The sequence below is a fragment of the Salarias fasciatus genome, chromosome 22 (assembly GCF_902148845.1).
Source record: "Salarias fasciatus chromosome 22, fSalaFa1.1, whole genome shotgun sequence".
Classification (NCBI taxonomy): domain Eukaryota; kingdom Metazoa; phylum Chordata; class Actinopteri; order Blenniiformes; family Blenniidae; genus Salarias; species Salarias fasciatus.
Genome location: NC_043765.1, coordinates 4,169,666 through 4,187,720, shown reverse-complemented (window position 1 = coordinate 4,187,720; position 18,055 = coordinate 4,169,666). Strand labels below are relative to the sequence as shown.

The 18,055-nt window shown below is 41.3% G+C and overlaps 4 protein-coding genes across 5 annotated transcripts; 1 reads left to right on the top strand and 3 right to left on the bottom strand.

Moving 5' to 3' along the window:
• The first annotated feature begins 54 nt into the window (after positions 1-54).
• Positions 55-1,955, top strand: mycbp (MYC binding protein). Its single transcript, XM_030121150.1, has 5 exons — positions 55-360; positions 616-688; positions 803-851; positions 1,325-1,454; positions 1,753-1,955. The coding sequence occupies exons 1-5, from the start codon at positions 346-348 to the stop codon at positions 1,795-1,797; spliced, it is 312 nt and encodes a 103-aa protein (XP_029977010.1). The 5' UTR covers positions 55-345; the 3' UTR covers positions 1,798-1,955.
• A 1,435-nt stretch (positions 1,956-3,390) lies between these two features.
• Positions 3,391-6,892, bottom strand: gja9b (gap junction protein alpha 9b). The gene is made up of 2 exons (XM_030120594.1): positions 6,809-6,892; positions 3,391-4,916 (listed from the first exon to the last, which is right to left on the bottom strand). Exon 2 carries the CDS (start codon positions 4,897-4,899, stop codon positions 3,391-3,393), a length of 1,509 nt encoding a protein of 502 aa, XP_029976454.1. The 5' UTR covers positions 4,900-4,916; positions 6,809-6,892.
• A 1,425-nt stretch (positions 6,893-8,317) lies between these two features.
• On the bottom strand, positions 8,318-14,113 carry srsf10b (serine and arginine rich splicing factor 10b). Of its 2 annotated transcripts, none has more exons than XM_030121105.1 (6): positions 13,955-14,113; positions 11,618-11,722; positions 10,558-10,661; positions 10,273-10,444; positions 10,121-10,174; positions 8,318-9,495 (listed from the first exon to the last, which is right to left on the bottom strand). In XM_030121105.1, exons 1-6 carry the CDS (start codon positions 14,017-14,019, stop codon positions 9,273-9,275), a joined length of 723 nt encoding a protein of 240 aa, XP_029976965.1. In that variant the 5' UTR covers positions 14,020-14,113; the 3' UTR covers positions 8,318-9,272. The 2 variants fall into 2 exon arrangements, with proteins under 2 accessions (XP_029976965.1, XP_029976966.1); XM_030121106.1 differs by lacking the exon at positions 11,618-11,722 and adding an exon at positions 11,160-11,463 and having other exon boundaries at positions 10,558-10,664; positions 13,955-14,089.
• Positions 14,114-14,858: 745 nt separating this feature from the next.
• fabp10b (fatty acid binding protein 10b, liver basic) lies at positions 14,859-16,245 on the bottom strand. Its single transcript, XM_030120936.1, has 4 exons — positions 16,152-16,245; positions 15,898-16,073; positions 15,532-15,621; positions 14,859-14,967 (listed from the first exon to the last, which is right to left on the bottom strand). The coding sequence occupies exons 1-4, from the start codon at positions 16,216-16,218 to the stop codon at positions 14,917-14,919; spliced, it is 384 nt and encodes a 127-aa protein (XP_029976796.1). The 5' UTR covers positions 16,219-16,245; the 3' UTR covers positions 14,859-14,916.
• Positions 16,246-18,055: the final 1,810 nt, after the last annotated feature.

Here is an 18,055-nt window from a genome sequence, read left to right as displayed (position 1 = left end):
CAACAACGCCTTCGTTATTCAAACCTGGCAACGCAGCCACTTCCGTAAGTTAGCTTGGAGCTCGCCGGTTGCTGCTGCGTTGTCATAGGGTTAGCTGTAAACTTAATGAGAGTTATCATAAAGATATACATTTAAAACTCTACCATTTTGAGACCGTTCCGAATTGGTATTTTTAAAAACAGTAATCATTACTTTCCTTCGAAAAAAAACCCTTCCTCTTCCGTGTTTTTTCAGTCGCTTTCAGGTGTTGTTATGGCAACAGATTTACGTCCCGTGCGGATCAAACGCTTCCAGCAGCTGTAGATCCGAGTTAATTAGCCAACAACTGAAAACCTTACTGCTGCCATGGCACATTACAGGGTAAGCATGTTCGCACATTAATCCTGAAGCTTTTTTTTGTCATATTTTACACGCCAGTCCCCACTTTGTAGTAAAACCTGTGCTAACTAACTAGCTCTGTTCTAATGTGGCTGATCTGCATGTTGCCAGGCAGTGAACACGCCACTGTGCGTTAATAGGTCATCCGTTTAAAACGAATGTTCCCAACGGTTCGTGCTTACAGTTTTCAGTTTGGAGGTGTGCTGATAATTAATAAGCCAACTGGTTATGTCTCAGGCAATAGAGTCGAAACGAGACCAATTCAGACGATATCTTGAGAAGTCTGGAGTCCTTGCAACTTTAACCAGCGGTGAGTGGAACCACGTTTTAACTCCATGTTCAGCTTGTTAATGCATGATGGTTATACAGGCTTTTTTTTTTAAGGTAAACCCAGGCTGTTTTTGTCATAATTTCTGTCTTACAGTTTTAGTGGCGCTCTATGAAGAGAACGACAAGCCCAACAATGCACTGGAGTATCCTTTGTTTGTACGAGAAGCCTTGTACATGTGGGCAAACTTTTGTGTTATCAAAACAGAATAACACCCTAATACCACAACATGGATGAGCTGAAATCAAAGAAAATCCAAGAAAAACCCGAAGACAATTACTCAATTACATTCCTGTAGTTAACAGGTTTGAAAATGCAGAATGGGCCCAGCTGGCCCTTAATTATAAAAATGGAAAAGAAACAAAAAAGACCTTGAAAGTGGGTTGATTGTTGAACTTCAGAGTTAAGATAAAATGGGGGTACTGATTAAACCTGTAAGAAGAGAAAAACATTAGAAAATAGGGTATGAAGGAGTTTATCAGTAAAAAAAAAAATCCCATGTTTGGGATGATTGGTCTCAGGTGTACACAAGTTATTGTTTTTACTCCCCTTCACTGGCTGTAGTCTGTAACTTTATAGAAGTCAACATTTTTTAGACACTCTTAACCACCACCACAGCTTTATAAAACTTCACCTGGGAGCTGCTGGTCTAGAGCCAGCGGACACAGAGGCTCTTCGCATGGAGGTGGCTGATCTGCAGCAAAAGTGCAATCTGCTCATGGAAGAGAACAAGGAGCTGAGGAACAGGGTGAGATGACTGTCCAGCACACAGATTGCAATGGCTCAGCTCGACCTGCTTATTTAATGTTTGCTCTGTCAGACAAAATTGTGGATATTGTTTGGCACTTCACCGTGAGTATGCTGGAAACATAAGGCATCTTCTTAACTCATCACCATAAAATAACAGATGCAAATGTTTTCATTATATAATATTAATACCAAAGTTGAGCGAAGCTATTGTATAAAGTCTGTACAAATATTCACATGAGAATAACTGTACATATTATGCTGAAAAATGCTAACCATCTCTTATTCTCATTTTTCAGCTGATGCAGTACGAACCATCACCCGAGGAGGGGGCGGGAGAGTAGATCTTTTCTTGTTCTTTTTTTTTTAATTGTTTTAAGTTAAAAAGAAAAAAAAGCATGTATGTAAATGTTTATTACATAATAACAGATGTACAGTGAGAAATCACTTAACTTTTGTTACAAAACAAGAAACATTTGCTTTCTCAAATAAATTTTTTTTCCTCATCAATGAGATGCTCCTTTGACACACCTTGAATTCTTAATTCCACTGCAACATTGGTTTGATATCAACTGCATGCCTGAGTATGCCTTTAAAAAAAATCTACAGCACAGATTCAGAAGCTGCCATTAACAACTGAGAGGAGGCTGAAATTGTAATGAGGAAATGTTTACGTTCAATGTGAGAATGGCTATTGGATTCATGCAGACAGTGTTAGTGATTCAGAAGTGGTGATTGCATAACGGCATGCTGCTGTCTGAAATGACATTATGGATCTGTGGCAGGTTTCCATTCCTCTCTGACGATTGAGACCGAGTTGTGGCAGTGTGGGGGGAAAAAGGTTAAAGGATCTCTGTGATTAATCTGGAAATGTAAGAAAAACAAAGAGTGCCTTGAGAGCTTTCAGATAACGAATTAGCTGTTTTTGCGTCACATTTTTGCAAATCTGGTTCTGAAAGCATAATCTCAACAGCAATCGATATCAAAGGCTTTTTGTGAGTTTCTGTCATTTGGGATATATTTACACAGGCAGCACTGTGATTGAGATGTTCCACACAGTTGTGGACTTGATTTGTAGCGGTGTGGTCTCTGCCATCAGAATCGAAGAGTACAGCACACAAATGTAGTTTGATGTTGTTCAGTTAAAGAATGGAACAGTGTGACAGACATCTGACCTTGAAGTAGACCTTCCTTTTTGAGAGTTATATTGATCTTTGCTGTTTACTCCTTTTTATACCTAGGCAGTCCCAAGAGTCAGAAGAGTTTTGTTGAGAACTTTCAACACAGCATCTGTGCAGAACGCTTATTTGTTCTGCATCATTTTAAAAGTCTGAATGGAGCACAGACATGAAATGACTTTACAAAACAAAAACAGGATGTTGCAGATTTGGAGTTCCTGCTGATGCATTGTGTCATTAATCCACATTTTCATTGTTCTTGAGCTCTTAGCAGATTAAAAACAAAAAAAAAAAAACGGCATAACACTACTATGATTAGCATTATTATACAAGCCATCACAAGTGTGTCACAAAAAGACTTGTTTTCACTTTGCATCCTTTATCTGGCTGAAAAACACTATTCTCTTTGTTTTCCTGCTGGTGTAGACCAGAAACTGAACCAACTCATAATACAGTCTGAAGGTGTAGAACAGGGGTGTCCAAAGTCGGTCCTAGAGGGCCGCAGCCCTTCATGTTTTCCCATGCCTCCCTGCTCTAACACAGCTGATTGCAATGAGGCTCGTTATCAGGCTTTCTGCTGGACTTGGCCATGAGTCTTCATGAGATTCAGCTGTGTTGAAGCAGGGTGACATGGAAAACATGCAGGGCTGTGGCCCTCCAGGACCGACTTTGGACAACCCTGGTGTAGAGGGTACGTCCATGGTGTGTTTCCACAGCTTGCATCCAAACACGTGTCACGGAGCGTCTGAACAGTCGTCCTTATATCTGTAAGTCAGTTGGAGCTCGTCTGCTGCTGCCGCTGCTGGCAGCTGACACTCTGCGTTTGGGTGAGGAGGTCGTGGGGCTGTTGCTCTCCCGGCTGTGTCGGGATGCAGAGCTCAGCTCCCCCATAGAGTCTGGGCTCTGCGACCTGCTTGACCTCTTGGTGTCTGATTTGGAGAGCACCCTGGCTCTGGGCCCCACGCAGCTGCTGCGGAGCTTCATGCTGCTGCTCCCATGGTAGGAATCTCCGCTGTCTGAGCCGTTCGACTCCATCACTGTGGAACAGTTCCACGGCGGACTGATCCTCCTTGACTTCCTCACCATGGCTGACAGCGTGGTGCATGAGGAGGTGTCTGCCACAGGCAGGGTGGGATACTCGGAGCTCACACACTCCAGGTCATCGGGATGGGGGGAGGACGCCTCCTCAGGGTCGTCCTGTTTGTCCACAGGGGGCGAACGAGTCTCGCTGCTGGTGTTGTTGGAGTTGCTGTTCTGCTCTGTGGGGCTTGGCACTCCCTCTTTACTGTCCTTGTGGCTCTCCGGCTTTGCACCAGGATCTCCTTGAATTGGGACAAAGGCTGAGGAGGCGTTCAGGAGGGGGTAGTTGGGTCCGTTGCCCTGCTTTTCTAGCAGTAATGTGTATCCACTCGGTGCTGTGGGAATCGTATTCTTGCGTCCGACTGAAGTCCCGATGCAAACCTGATGCACAACTGAGTTCTTTTTAGGCTTGTTGACATAATAATCGTCCATGTCGTCTTTGAGGTGTGGACAGTAGCCCAGAATGCCCTTTTTAATCTTCTTGTAAGCCAGATGCATGATCTCCAGCAGGCTGAGGAAGAGGGAGAGGCAGGCGATCACCTGCATGAACATCATGAAAACAGACTTCTCCGTTGGTCTGGACACAAAGCAGTCCACCACGTTGGGGCAAGGTTCCCTTTCACACTTGTAAAGCGTGCTCAGGCGGTGTCCATACAGGATGTACTGTCCCATCATGAAGCTGACCTCCACCACAGAGCGAGTGACGATGTGGGCCACGTAGGTGCACAGCAGGGAGCCCCTCAGCGGTGCCTTATTGAGCTTCCCCTGCTCTAACTGCCTCATCTCCTTCTCGATCCTCCTCTTCACCTCCACCAGCTCCGTGTCCACCGCCTCCAGCTCTCGGCGCAGAGCCACCTTCTTGCAGTGCCGCTCCTTCTCCAGAGCGCGCAGCTGGTAGATGGCGTGGCCCATGTAGACCAGCGAGGGAGAGGACACAAAAATGACCTGCAGCACCCAGTAGCGGATCAGGGAGATCGGGAAGGCCTGGTCGTAGCAGACGTTGCGGCACCCGGGCTGCTCGGTGTTGCAGATAAAGTCAGACTGCTCGTCGTTCCACACGTCCTCTGCAGCGACGCCCAACACCAACATCCGGAAGATGAACAGGATGGTCAGCCAGATCTTACCCACCATGGTGGAGTGGATATGAACCTCCTCCAAGATCCCTCCGAGGAAGTTCCAGTCTCCCATTTCTTACATGAGGAGGGCTGTAACAAGTGAAAACAGAGTTTTAAAGCCTGCAAAGATATGAACACTACTAGTTTTTATGAAAAGCCAAATGTATTTATTAATTTGTTCAATGTTACTACTCTCACTACAGTATGAAACAGTACAAGATACAGTTTTACAGTTGATTGAATAATCTCATGGTTGTTCTTTAATTTTTTTTCTTTTTCTCCAGACATTGACTTGCCATCACTGCACATCACAAACATTACGTCTCTCTGTCTTTTCTCTGTAACCTCCTGCATGTTCTGTGAATGTGGAAGCTGGAAGCTTGTGATCCGTGCTTCCTGCTCCTTGCTTTTTGTTTCAGTATCTTTGGTTTTCATTTGTATTTTTTTAGATGTAGGAAAACAGTGAGATGGGTATGGTGTAATTGGTGCCAAATAAACAAAACTGAATTATTTTAATTGAATGATTCGATTTCTGTATTGAAAAAGTGAATTGTTAGACTACACATTAAAGCTAGGGGTTGAAGTTCTGTACCAACAATAAAATGCTTCACATGTACTGAAATAAAATTAATAACTTTAAGACTTAAGTAAGGCTGTAACAGAATCACTTTTACTATGGATGGAAATTCACATTTCTGTCACATTTGTAAAGTCTTTCTAGAATCTTTCTTGAAAATGGAGGCAACCAGCTTGTGTTCAAAATGAGACTCTAAAGGTATAAGCAAATCAGAATAAGCTGTAAAGTTTCTTTTCTGGGTAATGCTTCATACTCACATTTTTAGGGTAATTGGTATCTCTAAATTGCCCATAAATGTAAATGCACATATGAATGATTGTGTCTCTATGTTCGCTCTGTGTCCGACTGGTGACCTGTGCATGATGTACTTTGATATTGACCTATTGTTAGCTGGGAAAAGCTCCAGCCCCCGACGAGCTGGGGGAAAAAAACAGTATATGCTGGTGGATGTTAGTGCTGCTGAAGCGGATCATTCTACATAGAGCGTATGGTATAAATTATTGAGTTAATAATAACTGAGCACAAGCCTTCAGTGAAGTCATTTTAGCTGCACGAAAGGCATCAAACTTTACAGAGGCGTGGTGCAATCTTGATTCTGGCCTTGAGGTCATGTTTTAGACTGCAGCAGCTTCAGTATACTAGACTGTAATCAGTGTTTTTTTTTTTGCCTGGATGATAGCACATTCGTTAGATTCAGGTGCAGCCTGGGTTGTATAAATATACTGGACAGAGCTGTCATGGATCTGGACCCGACAGAGAGCAGAGCGAGCTGCAGTCCTGCATGTTTTCAATGTCTTCATGCTCCAACACAGCTGAAAGCTCTGCAAAAAGACTGATAATAAACCATTCATCACAGCGCGGCGCACTGAAGCAGGCAGAGTCTGAAAACAGGCTGTCAGGACTTTAAAGACACCTCTGGTTCACAGACGAGAATCAATCTAATTTCAGGTTTTAACTGAGGCGGTTTGGATTATGTATTTCTCAGTCTGGTATGTTGAACAATCACATTTCAGTACTGTTGTCTGATTTTTTTTTCCAATTTTGATTGATCAACAAAAAGTAGAATATCTCTTTTCTTTTTCATAAAAGCCTTCAAACCAGTCTTAAAGTTTGAATTTGTCCAAAGTTCTGATTTCTTGCTCTGAAAATGCAGGTGAATTAGTGCAAATGTATTAAATTATACCGATTTAAAAAACCTAAATGATTAACTGCAAGTGAAAAATCAACATTTTGCATTGTTACTTAGTTATTTTAAATAGTTTTCAATACTGATCCGATAACATATATAACCTCTGAAGAACCTCAACTCTTAACAGTATTGTAATCAAACACTTTTAGATAAATAGGTGAAAACACAACACGCCAACATTACACCGCAGATACAATTTAAAAGAATTTACTTCACCTCTCATCTTGGATATGAAATGTAACAGTTGAAGGCCTTCGAGCTCTGCTGATGCCGTTTCCTGCAGTCCTACAAGCCCATCTTTTCCCGTTACAAAAAGTAAAAAACAAGAAAGAAATCTTCACATTGGGAGATATTTCTCCCTCTGCTGTTTAAAAAAACGTGGCATCAGTAATGACCCGTACCTCGTCTGGGCGTTCATGAGTTATAGGCTGTGAAACATCCCAGGGATCGATGTGTGGCTGGACTCTGCTGCCATTTACCTTGCAGCAGTGAGAGTGGACGGCCTGTCCCTGCCAGTCATTAAGGGCTGAAATGTGTTGGTGGTTGGTGTTGAACACAGGCTATCCTGAACTCATTTGATCCTGTGACACGACACGTAAAGCAGGGCAGAGAACGGACGCGCCGGGGTTTGCCTGTTTGGTACTGGCCAGCGTCGTTGATGTGACGGACATCCTTCAATCCACAAACAGACATTACCTCCACTGTTACGTGACGTGAAGCTCACAGCAGCTGGCTCACGTGTGGAGTTTGCATATTCTCCTTGTGCATGCAAACTCTGGATTTCTCCCACAATTCAAAGTTGCACTTGTTAAGATTAACTGGCGATTAACTTGTGTGTTGGACTGGTGACCTGTCAGTTACTATCGTACAGCAATGGATTAATGGTTTGTTTTTGTCCACAGATCAGAGATGTGTGCAGACCGACACTTCACACAGATTTGTATTTACAGTAGTTAAATTCCAACACAGAAGCCCATTTCTACTAGTGTTTACGCTGTGGTGGATCGGTGACCTGGGTACGATTCAGATGAAGCCTCCTTTGTTTCAGGAGCACTTCACCTTTGACTTCTTTCTGAACAGATTGTTTTTTTCTAATGCCCCCTGACATATTTTACCCCGATATTCTGAATATTATTTTTATCTCAAGCCTTACCTTCTTTTTAAGTTTTGTTCACTTGTGTCTCTTCTAATTGCTGTAAAGCTCTGAGGTCTCATGTTGCAGAGCTGTGCTAGGGTGAAGCTGCCTTGGCTGAAAATCTATCAATCTATATGCAGCAGCAGCAGCAGCAGTCTGCAGCACATCACATCCTGTTTAATGAGCTGAAGAACTGAATGAACACACTACAGAAGTGGAAAGGGGGAACAACAACATGCGTTTGCCGATGTATTTAGTGGGAATTAACAGTCTATAGCTGTGATGAGCCTCTACGCTTCTGGCTTGGTGGACATATTTTGATGCAGTGATCAATGGGGCACGTCCGATTTCACGCATGGTCACGTCTTTGCCGGGTCTAATTTCGAGCTACAGTTCCATTAAAAGGTAATCAATGAGTGAACTGACAGACAACGCTGCCGTTTCTCCATACAGATGACTGCAGACGAAGAATCCACATCTGGAGGAATCAGTTACTTGATCTTATTAAAAAAAAAAAAAGAAAAAAAAAAAAGGACCAAACATATGCTCGCATCAATTTGAAAAAATTGAGCCACAGGCAAAATTATACTGACTGTTATCCATTTATTATTCAAAATAACAGTTTCTTCCTACTAAAGACAGGTTAGACTAAAACATGCAGTGACATGAGTCAATCTGAAAAACCATCAACACAGTCGAGTAAACACTGATGAGAAACTTGAGTTTCTCCTCTCAGAACTGACAAATATGACAAATGTTGAGTAAAATGCCTCTTTGAAAAAGTGAACTCTCAAAAAAAAAGAATAAAAAAAAAAAACACCACAAAAAAAGTTTTAACAGTTAGTCATCAAAGACTAAACTAACAGTTTGAGGAGCACAGCATCTTTTCTCTGCATTTTAGCAACAACTCAGTACGCAACAAAACTGCTAACTCCAATCCACATCAGTTCTAGTTTTAGAAACTTCAAAGTGATTTGAAGAAAATCACCACAAAGAGCTTTCCAGGTTGAGCTGCTGTTTCAGGATTACTCAATTAAACTGGATTATCATGCAATGATTCCTTATCAAACACTTTTAAATAAGGTTAAAGTCGTGTGATAAACCGTCAGCAGTGAAGTCAGAAGTACGTGGGTTTGCTTTAGATGTGCTAAAACACAAAGAAACACAGACAGACCGGTTTCCTTCTGAAATACTGAACATATGGAGTTTGTTTTTTTCAAAATTAATGCATAGGGTTTGGAAATCAGAATTATCAGTAACTGTTATGCAACCAAAAAAGAGAGAGAGAGAGAGAGAGAGAGAGAGAAAAGAAAAAAGACAATATATCATTCCTTTCAGGCTACAACCAAATATAGGAACGGTGGTTTCTATCGGGAGATATCACCAAATCAATTTTACAAAATGGAGTCACAAAATAAAAGCTTTCTACAAAGAGATCAGTGGACGTTACATTCAGGTCAAACAAACGGCTTTTCTCAAATGACCAAAGCTGGTCCATCTGACTTAACGGGGGTTAAAAGGAGGGAGAAGAGGGGGGGGCTCTGCTCAGCGTCCTCCAGACTTGTGTCCCGCCCAGGAACGAGATCGAGACCGCGAACGAGAGTGTGACCTTGATACAGATCTGGACCTGGAGGGAGATTGCGTCCCCCGAACCTCCTCCTCTATGTAGTGAGACGTTGACGCCAGGTTCATCTCCCCCCGCGGCGATCTGGACCTGGAGTGCGACCTGGATCGCTCTCTGGACTCTCTCCGGGGCCGCTGCTTGTACCTGAAGATACACAGAGAAGATCAGGCTCTCCTCTCTGACCACTTACGACACTACACAGCAGACACTGGCAGTTCCTTGTGGCTGTGGGAGTTTACAGCTTTACTTCAAAAATCATTTTCATTTTTGGCATCAAATCATGTGTACGTGTGAGTGAACTTCACTCATGTTACATGCTTACATCAACATCCTTACACTTAACGCTACAGCTGGTCCCGGCTCCTATTCATTTATAGATCAGTCCAGATATTGTGAGGTCAGTGTGGTGATGAGTTGTGTTGTCTGGTCAAACCCGACCGGATAACACCGTCTCAAACTGGTTGCGCTCTACAGGAGTGACTGTCAGTTTTTTTGGTTTTTGTCTAGACATTACACCGTTTTCATTTCTAGATGAAAGAATTGACACGTCACGCTGGTTCTGTGCGTACCGTCTTCATCTACTGTCTCCTCAAGCACTGCTTCTGTCTTGAAGCTCTGTGGAACTCACTGATGAGAAGCAGCAGGGCATGAACCGAACGTGTACATGAATAAAACTCAAGTCTCTTTCTGAAAGGCCGGGTTTCCAAAATTCTATTTGGCCATAATACACACATTCTGATGTTATGTGAGGGTCAAAATGGAGATTCACCTTTCATCTTCACGGCTCCTGCTTCTTCCACGTCCATACATGCGTCCACGAGTCCTGGACAATGGCAGAAAAATGGTATCATTCTGTTCAATTTGAGGGGGGGGGGGGGGGGGTGTCAACATTGAGTCTGAACAAGCTGCTTCAACACTCACTCGCGAGGACTCTCTGACCGTCTGCGCCGGCGATCGTATGAAGGGCTGCGTGATCGGTATCTTTCGTAACTGCGGCTGCGTGACCGCCTGCGCCGGCTGTCTCGATCGTAGTCGTCATACCGAGAGGACCTGCCAGGGGAGCGCCTCTCCTTTGCTTTCATCTGGTTTGGTGCTGTCACATAAAAAGAAAAAAAGATAAAGTAAATCTTTTTGCACAAAAATTTGTGATTCCATGACACTTTGAGGAGGTTCAAGGAGTCTGGTGGAAAGGAGTCGGGCACTTACTTTTTCTGTCGCCCTGGGCAAACTGGATTTCAATCTGCCGGCCACAAACCCACTTTCGGTCCAGGCTGTGAAGAGCATCCTCTGCGTCGCGCACATCTTCAAACATGCTGAGTGGTTAAGGGTTTTGCTTGCTCTTGTTTCTGGTGTGAACTTACAAATTTAAATACATTTTCTTCCTCACAAATAAGTGAAAGTGAACAAAGGAATTCGTTTTGCCCTCATAGAGGATCAAACGTTTAAACAATTCTTTTAAGGCTTTATTCATCGTATTTGAGTCATTCCCATCTTCCTCTGAAGCAAGATCGAACCAGATGTTCACCTAACAGTTTGTGAGGTGTCTGGATTACAGAGAGAAACATATAAAAGATACTATAGACAAGTGAGAAGACGATTTTTTCAGATAGAAAAGATGAAGTGAACTCTTTAAATACATTAATTGCTTGTTGGATCAGGACAACAAACAAACCAAACAGTAAAACTTGATTAAATAAGTACTTCTCAAAATTAAAGTGTCATTGATGCCACAGGGAAAGCTGATTTGGGTGTCATTTTAAATTTGTGGATTTGTCTTGGGAGGATACAAAATAAATCAGACTTGTTACCTTTGGCCATGCTTGACTTTGAACTTCATCTTGATCTTTACACTCTTTAATCGACTCCCAGAGAGACTTGGGGGTTTTGCTGCTTGCTTTTTCCTCTTAAACCTCTTTTCTTTTCACCATTCTTTGCCGTCATTTCCAAGCTTTGTCTCCGTTCCCTTTTCCTCTTCATGCTTTACTTTCTCTTTTCAATCTTTTCCCTCTCTCTGATCCTGAAGGTCTGTGTGTCACTTGTCTTTACAGCTATTCTACACGGGTCTTTGTAACTCTTTGTGGCCGGTTCCACAACTGGATGCTTTTACATTTTCTGAAGCAATAACAGAGAAATATGTGTGTTAGATATTCAATCAAATTAGGTGCAATAAAAGAAAATAAATCAAACATAAAGGCACATCTTCTCTGCTGAAAGAAAGTCATTTGTTAGCAGAATTACACAGTTAAGACTTATTGAGAAAGGATATTGAATGTATGCAAATCCTCTTGGTTGACGCGTATAGAAGTCAAGTGGGATGTAGACATCTACTATTGGCCCATAGCGGCCAAACTCACGCCGCAAATCCTCAGGCCTGAACACCGTAAATACAAGTATGACTCAACTGACTGTTATGGGCAACGTTACACCTACATCATCAGCTAATAACAGCAGCTGGGAGAGCAGCAGCTGAATCACATAAAGGGACAGTTCACCACAAAACAGACTGGCTCACGTGTTACCCAGAGCCAGCCACTCAGTGCCAATGAAACCAAAGAATGTGTTTGATGTATAGTTACAAAGTGTAAGGATGTTTTCGTTGTTGTTGTTGGTCTAATCCTCTCAATCTCAAAAAATTTCCTCATCAGCTTAAAAAGGGCAGTGAGAAAACAAAACAACAGAATGCGAAGTAAAAGCTGATGACCTGCTCCAATTTAAAATCAGTGTCAGTTTGCTGGTATTGTAGTTACTGAGACACTCATTCTTAATTTACAGCTGTTGCAACAACTTCACTCACCAATTCAATTCAGAAACCTGGATGACAAGAAACTCACAACAGCAGGAACACTTTGTCTTTCTTAAATCAGTTATTAAGCATAAAGAAATAGAATCTGGAAATGTGAATGACTCCTCACAGTTTGCAACTCTATTTAGGTCAACTGTCCCCTTAATTTCTACACATTTAACATGCAATTCACAAACCTGACACTTTTATACTGGAAACAGAGACAAGACCAATGCTTCAATAAAAATGACTCACAACATCAAATAAAATGTACGTTTTAAATTACTCTGTCGCTGTAAAGTGAAAACAAAGCAATTACATTTATTTCCATTTTTTAATCAAATCTGCAAGATAAAATCAGATTATAATAAACAGCAGGATTAATTTTAAGCTGTTTTGTGGTCTCTGCTATAGTCTGTAACTAAAACAAAAAAAAACATTTTTTTAAAACACATCATAGTTAAAAGCAGACTCCATATAACATTGTACTCCGTGACTTGCTCCAAAAATTGTGATTTCAAAAGATTATACTTTAACAATGAAATTTCTAGACTTTATTCATATTGAAGTTATCAAAGTAAGCTTGTTCCAAAAAGTAACATCAGCTTGTAATATTGGTTAATTGCTCAGTACTAAAAGGAACGATACAACATTCCACTTATCATTTGTTTAAACATTTGACTTGTTAAACTTATTCATAAATACAAAAACCATTCGTATTATTTGTCAATGAAGGCATCAAATCAAAGTAAACATTTCTGTGGATAAAAAGAGGCTTATAAACGTTAAATATTTTATAGAATTTCATCAAGTCACAACACCAAACAAGCCCACCTTTGTAAACCATGTTAACGGTTTCAAAAATCTGAATTTTTGCCTGCATCAGCCTTTGGACAGTTTACAAAAAGACAGGCACAAAACTGCATTAACTCCACTACTGGCAAGAGATCAACACTAATACAAATATATTAGAGAAAGTGGTCGAAGACTGATACATCTAGGGGAAATAATCCACTGTTGTGCATTCCTACTGTGATTTACAGTCTTAATTAAAAGACAGTCTTTTTGTCCACACCACCTAAAATGCACTTAAACAGTTTCAGTGGAGTTGTGTACGTTAATGTAAACATTTACAGTGATGTCTGTTTTCAAAATGCGAACTTTGGCGAATTAAGAAACGTTCAAATGTGTATTGATCATAATTTCTAAGAGCGGGATATTATAACAAAGGTGGACTTTTTAAATAATGCTGTTTTTTTAACTCTTTATTTACAAACTTTAACAACAAAAGTAAACTACAAAACATAGTGGGGTATTACTGTAAATAAAGCTGTTTTAATGTGGCAGTGTCCAGTACTTACAAGCTTCACATGCAACGTTTACGGTTCAAAGAAAAAAATGGAAAAGGCTTGAATTAACACGTTTAAACACTTAACCGAATAAAAATAATCATTGTACTCCAGAAACTAAGAATTACGCACATGTCAACATAAAATTTGGTGGTTTTTTTTCAGATTTGTGGCAGATTCTCCTTGAAAACACACATCACTTGTGTACGATAGGACGTTAGCTTGAAAACGAGCAACAATCAACTAAAACCGCCACAAAGCTACATAAAACCCAGAACAAAACCCATTTCCAACTTTCACATGGGCTAGCTTCGAATAGGTATGAGTGGAAATACTTTAAAATACCGCCACATTCACCGCAGCTGCAGCTTTAACACAACTTGAGGCTCCTCCGAGGAGGCTAACGTTAGCCGCTAGGCTAAACAACGGGAGTGAGTTACTGAGCGAGGAGCGGCGCGTTTCAAGGACTCACCGGGACTCATCAGAGATGTTCCTGACAAACAAAGACGTATTTGGAGGCCTCATGTATCTGGACATACACTTTCACACTGCCAGGAGAAGAAACGTGTTTCAATCGAAACAGAGAAATAAAAAAAATGTGCCACGCACGCGCACTTAGAAGGCGCCTTTTCCTTCTTCGCAGGAAACCAAGAAGACGAGGGGGAGCCACAGCGCTCCCTGCAGGTCAGAGCCAGAAGACCAAGAAAGTGAGTTTGTTCAGTCAACATGCATGGAAGATGGTCAGAAACATGACATGCATTCACTGAAAGATAGCAATTAAAGCAGAGATAAGCTCAATCCGACAAACTGAGGAGACACTATCCCACCCCACAGACAAACTTAAAAATGCTGTCAAATGGCCTTTTGTTCATAAATAAATTATAAATAAGCCACTTTATTCAACTGGGGATTGCAGGGCCACTGGAGTCAAACCCATGTGTGTGGATGAAGTGAGGGTACATCCTGGACTTCCCCAGTCCACAGTACCGAAAGAAAACCTGTGTGCATATGGGGGAACAGGCTAATTCTGCACAGAAAGGCCCAACAGCACAGAAAAGTGATGGTGCTAACCACTACAACATTGTGAAGCCAAGAAAGATTAGCTTTAAAAAAAAAGGGAAAAAAAAGGAAAAGTTTTGATCTGTATTGCTATTACATCTATTATTAAGTTATAACTGATGAACTATAGCCCTGCATTCCCTTGTAAACCATTGAGTTTGAGGAAAATTTACAAAACAGCTGGATTTAAATTACTCCAACTTTTAAATAACTGCACCGGCTGAAACTACTGAAACACCAAATATCAGTCAATAAATCAAGCACATGTGTTTTTAAAATGTTTATTTATTTCTTGAAATCTTGTATAATAGTAATTTTTCTGGTATGGCTCCTTGCTTCAGGATGAACAGGTCTTTCGATCGATCCATGAGTTGATCAGACTCGTTTACTTTTAGATGTGAGCGTGACAGAGCCACAAGTGATGGTCTGGAAAAAAGACAAAGAAAGAAAACATGACTGACACAAATGAACGACAATCACATTCTTTGCATGTCTGAATTTACCAATTTTGATATTTAAGGTTAGTCAGAACACCGTAATTCTAGATCTTTTAATCCTTAAAACTGATTGATTTTCCTAAAGTGACCAAAAACAAGTTTTTTTGTGTTTGTTTGTTTTCAGCCCTTATCAAGGTTTTCTATACTGTGCGTGTTGTTCTGTTTCAAATGTGAAAATGTTTTTCATTTGCTTCATGTTTACATTTCTTACTGTATGTAAAACCAACAATGGTGTTGCAGAATAACAGGCAATATTCTGCAGTAACAGGTGTCATGAAACATTAGAAACACACACCTACCTGCTTTCAAAAACATTTATTAAGAACAAATCAGCCACTTACTGATGTCAGATGTCAGACTGTTTATTAATTTACATTATGTTTCTACTACGGTGAAATTTCTTGCTTGTATCTAAATTGACACACACCAGTACAGCAAGAAATATAAGCAGCTTTATAATTCTTCTTTAAATATAAAGCGTTAAGCCACTGACCTCAACCATTTCATCTCCTTGTATCTCTCGGACAGAGGTGTACTTCTCTGTCACAGAAATCAGCTTCCCGTCTTGCACTGTGAAAGTGCACTGTGCAAAAAGAAATAGAACACATGGACAAACCGCTCTCTGATTCTAGAGAGATCACGTTATTTCTTCAATCCAACAACTGAATTCATTTTAAAAACAAAACAAACAAACAAACAAATAATATTTGTCAGAGACATATCTCTCGCCCTGCTCCAGCTGTCCATTGCGACTCAAAAACATTTATATTTCAGTTAAATCCACAAAAAATGGGGAAATGCTTCCCAGGCTTCACTCCTCCTCAAAAAGCTCTCTCATTGTTACTGTATGTTTTGTTACCTTCAGCTTCCTGCCGTCAGGAGTGGTCATTTCTGTCTCCTTTCCCAGGGTGAACGAGTGGCTTTGAGTGCAGATGGCAGTCTTCAGTGTGTAGGTGAACTCATCTCCTTTCTGCTCAATCACTACCACGGGTTTTTCTTTATTTTGACGCATTTTGATGATCATATCAGGGGCACCTTAAGCATATATTCAAATATAGTTACATGCACACATATGTACGTACTGTAAATGTTTAATTGTTGAAATATTCTTACCCACTGCTTTGAGAAAGGCCTCAAGGTTTTCCTCAGAATAAATCTTCCAGGTGCCAGAGAAGTCCATGTCTGCTGCTTCTGGTGTTTGTTGGATGTTAGTTGGTCTTCTTGTTACCCCAGCTTACCTCTCTGATGCCTCACACTGCTGGTAGTTATGACAGGGACTTTTAACTCCCTGTTATTCCCTGCTGGAGTTTCCTGTTTGTCCTGGGAGGATCATCAAACATAACTCTGACAAACATAACTAAGTTTACACACTCATCCAGTTTTGTTCCAATTTGCCAATGGTTTTGGGTTTTTTGTTGTTGTTGTTGTTGTTGTTGTTATCTAATCTATTCGGATACTTTGCTATTCTGATCATCCTTTTGTTACCATTGGGATCTCTATGATTGTCTTTTTATGGCAGTTTTAGAGTCTAAATGTTTCATGTTCAAAGTCTTTTGAGTATTCTGTGTCACTTTTTATGCACTGCATGATTGTAGTTGTTTTTCTTATCTTTGCTACAAAAATTCTCATTTGTGGTACTTTTGCATCTCATCTTTTTTTGGTACTGTTGTGGTCTTTGTTTGTGTTATTTCAGTTGTTTGAAATCTTTGGTTTTCTTATATCACTTTCGTCCTTGTCATGTTTTTATATCGATGTTGTGTATCTTTGAAGTCATTTTGCTTAATTTGTTGTATATGTTATCTCGTAGTTGATTTAATTTGTTGTTGTTACTCTGCAGCTGGATGTTGGTTGATTTGCACCTCTGCTTGAGTTTCAGACTTTATCATTTTGAATTCATTCATGTCGAATACTATGTTTTACATAATCTGAAGGTAGCTTTAGGACCAAATGCTGCTTGTTTTTCGTTGATTCATCTCACATTAGTGTTGTGATTCCAAATGGTTTTGCATTCTTTCTTAATTGTTCTGTTCAACTTTAATCATTTAATCATCCTCACATGAACAGTTTTAACACTTGTTCATTCATGTTTATTTTTTATCCCTTTTTTTCCTTAAAATACTTACTACTTCCCTCCCCTTTACACTTGATGCATTTATGATTGCGTGCATTTTAATTTGGACTTCTGTTTTCCCCCCAGTACATTTTACTTTGCTGTCATTCTGACTTCTACTGTAGGTTTGAGAGGGACAGCTCCACACCTCTCACCCTTCCAAGCCCACTCACCCGGTCCACAACAACCACCGCCACACCTCTACCTGCACTTCAACCTGGCCCCCCTCGGCCCCCTCAGAGTGTGTGAAGAGGAGCTCAGCCGGCTGTTTCAGAGACAGAAGGTCAGAAAAGCACCAGGCCCAGATGGAGTGTCCCCCTCCTGTCTTAAAACCTGCGCTGACCAGTCTTCACCAGGATCTTCAATCGCTCCCTGGAGCTGTGTGAAGTTCCATCCATCTTCAAGCGCTCCACCATTATTCCATTCCCCAAGAAGTCCCCCATTACAGGACTGAACGACTCCAGGCCGGTGGCTGTAACGTCTGTGGTCATGAAGTCCTTTGAAAGACTAGTGCTGAACCACCTGAGGACTATAACAGGACCCCGGCTGGACCCCCTGCAGTTTGCCTACCGGGCAAACAGGTCGGTGGACGATGCTGTCAGTTTGGGGCTGCACTACATCCTGCAGCATCTTGACAGCTCTTGGAACTATGCAAGGACTCTGTTTGTAGGCTTCAGTTCGGCATTCAATACCATCATCCCAGACGTCCTCTCCTCCAAACTCTCCCATCTCAACGTGTCTCCGTCCATCTGTCGGTGGATAACCAGCTTCCTGACAGACAGGAGACAGCAGGTGAGGCTGGGAGACATCACCTCTACAACCCGGACTGTCAGCACTGGCGCCCCCCAGGGGTGTGTCCTGTCCCCACTGCTCTTCTCCCTCTACACTAACGACTGCACCTCCAAGC

What these genes read in the sequence shown, in the direction of transcription:
- mycbp (XM_030121150.1), top strand. An exon ending in CCTTGCAACTTTAACCAGCG is followed by an intron (nt 689 to 802) that starts GTGAGTGGAACC and finishes TCTGTCTTACAG; the next exon opens with TTTTAGTGGCGCTCTATGAA. An exon ending in AAGCCCAACAATGCACTGGA is followed by an intron (nt 852 to 1,324) that starts GTATCCTTTGTT and finishes CCACCACCACAG; the next exon opens with CTTTATAAAACTTCACCTGG.
- gja9b (XM_030120594.1), bottom strand. Translation starts at nt 4,899, where the DNA reads ATGGGAGACTGGAACTTCCTCGGAGGGATCTTGGAGGAGGTTCATATC.
- srsf10b (XM_030121105.1), bottom strand. Translation starts at nt 14,019, where the DNA reads ATGTCCAGATACATGAGGCCTCCAAATACGTCTTTGTTTGTCAGGAAC. An exon ending in AACATCTCTGATGAGTCCCG is followed by an intron (nt 11,723 to 13,954) that starts GTGAGTCCTTGA and finishes TACGGTGTTCAG; the next exon opens with GCCTGAGGATTTGCGGCGTG. An exon ending in AGAGGATTTGCATACATTCA is followed by an intron (nt 10,662 to 11,617) that starts ATATCCTTTCTC and finishes ACCACTCAGCAT; the next exon opens with GTTTGAAGATGTGCGCGACG.
- fabp10b (XM_030120936.1), bottom strand. Translation starts at nt 16,218, where the DNA reads ATGGACTTCTCTGGCACCTGGAAGATTTATTCTGAGGAAAACCTTGAG. An exon ending in CTGACGGCAGGAAGCTGAAG is followed by an intron (nt 15,622 to 15,897) that starts GTAACAAAACAT and finishes CTTTTTGCACAG; the next exon opens with TGCACTTTCACAGTGCAAGA. An exon ending in AAGGAGATGAAATGGTTGAG is followed by an intron (nt 14,968 to 15,531) that starts GTCAGTGGCTTA and finishes TCTTTTTTCCAG; the next exon opens with ACCATCACTTGTGGCTCTGT.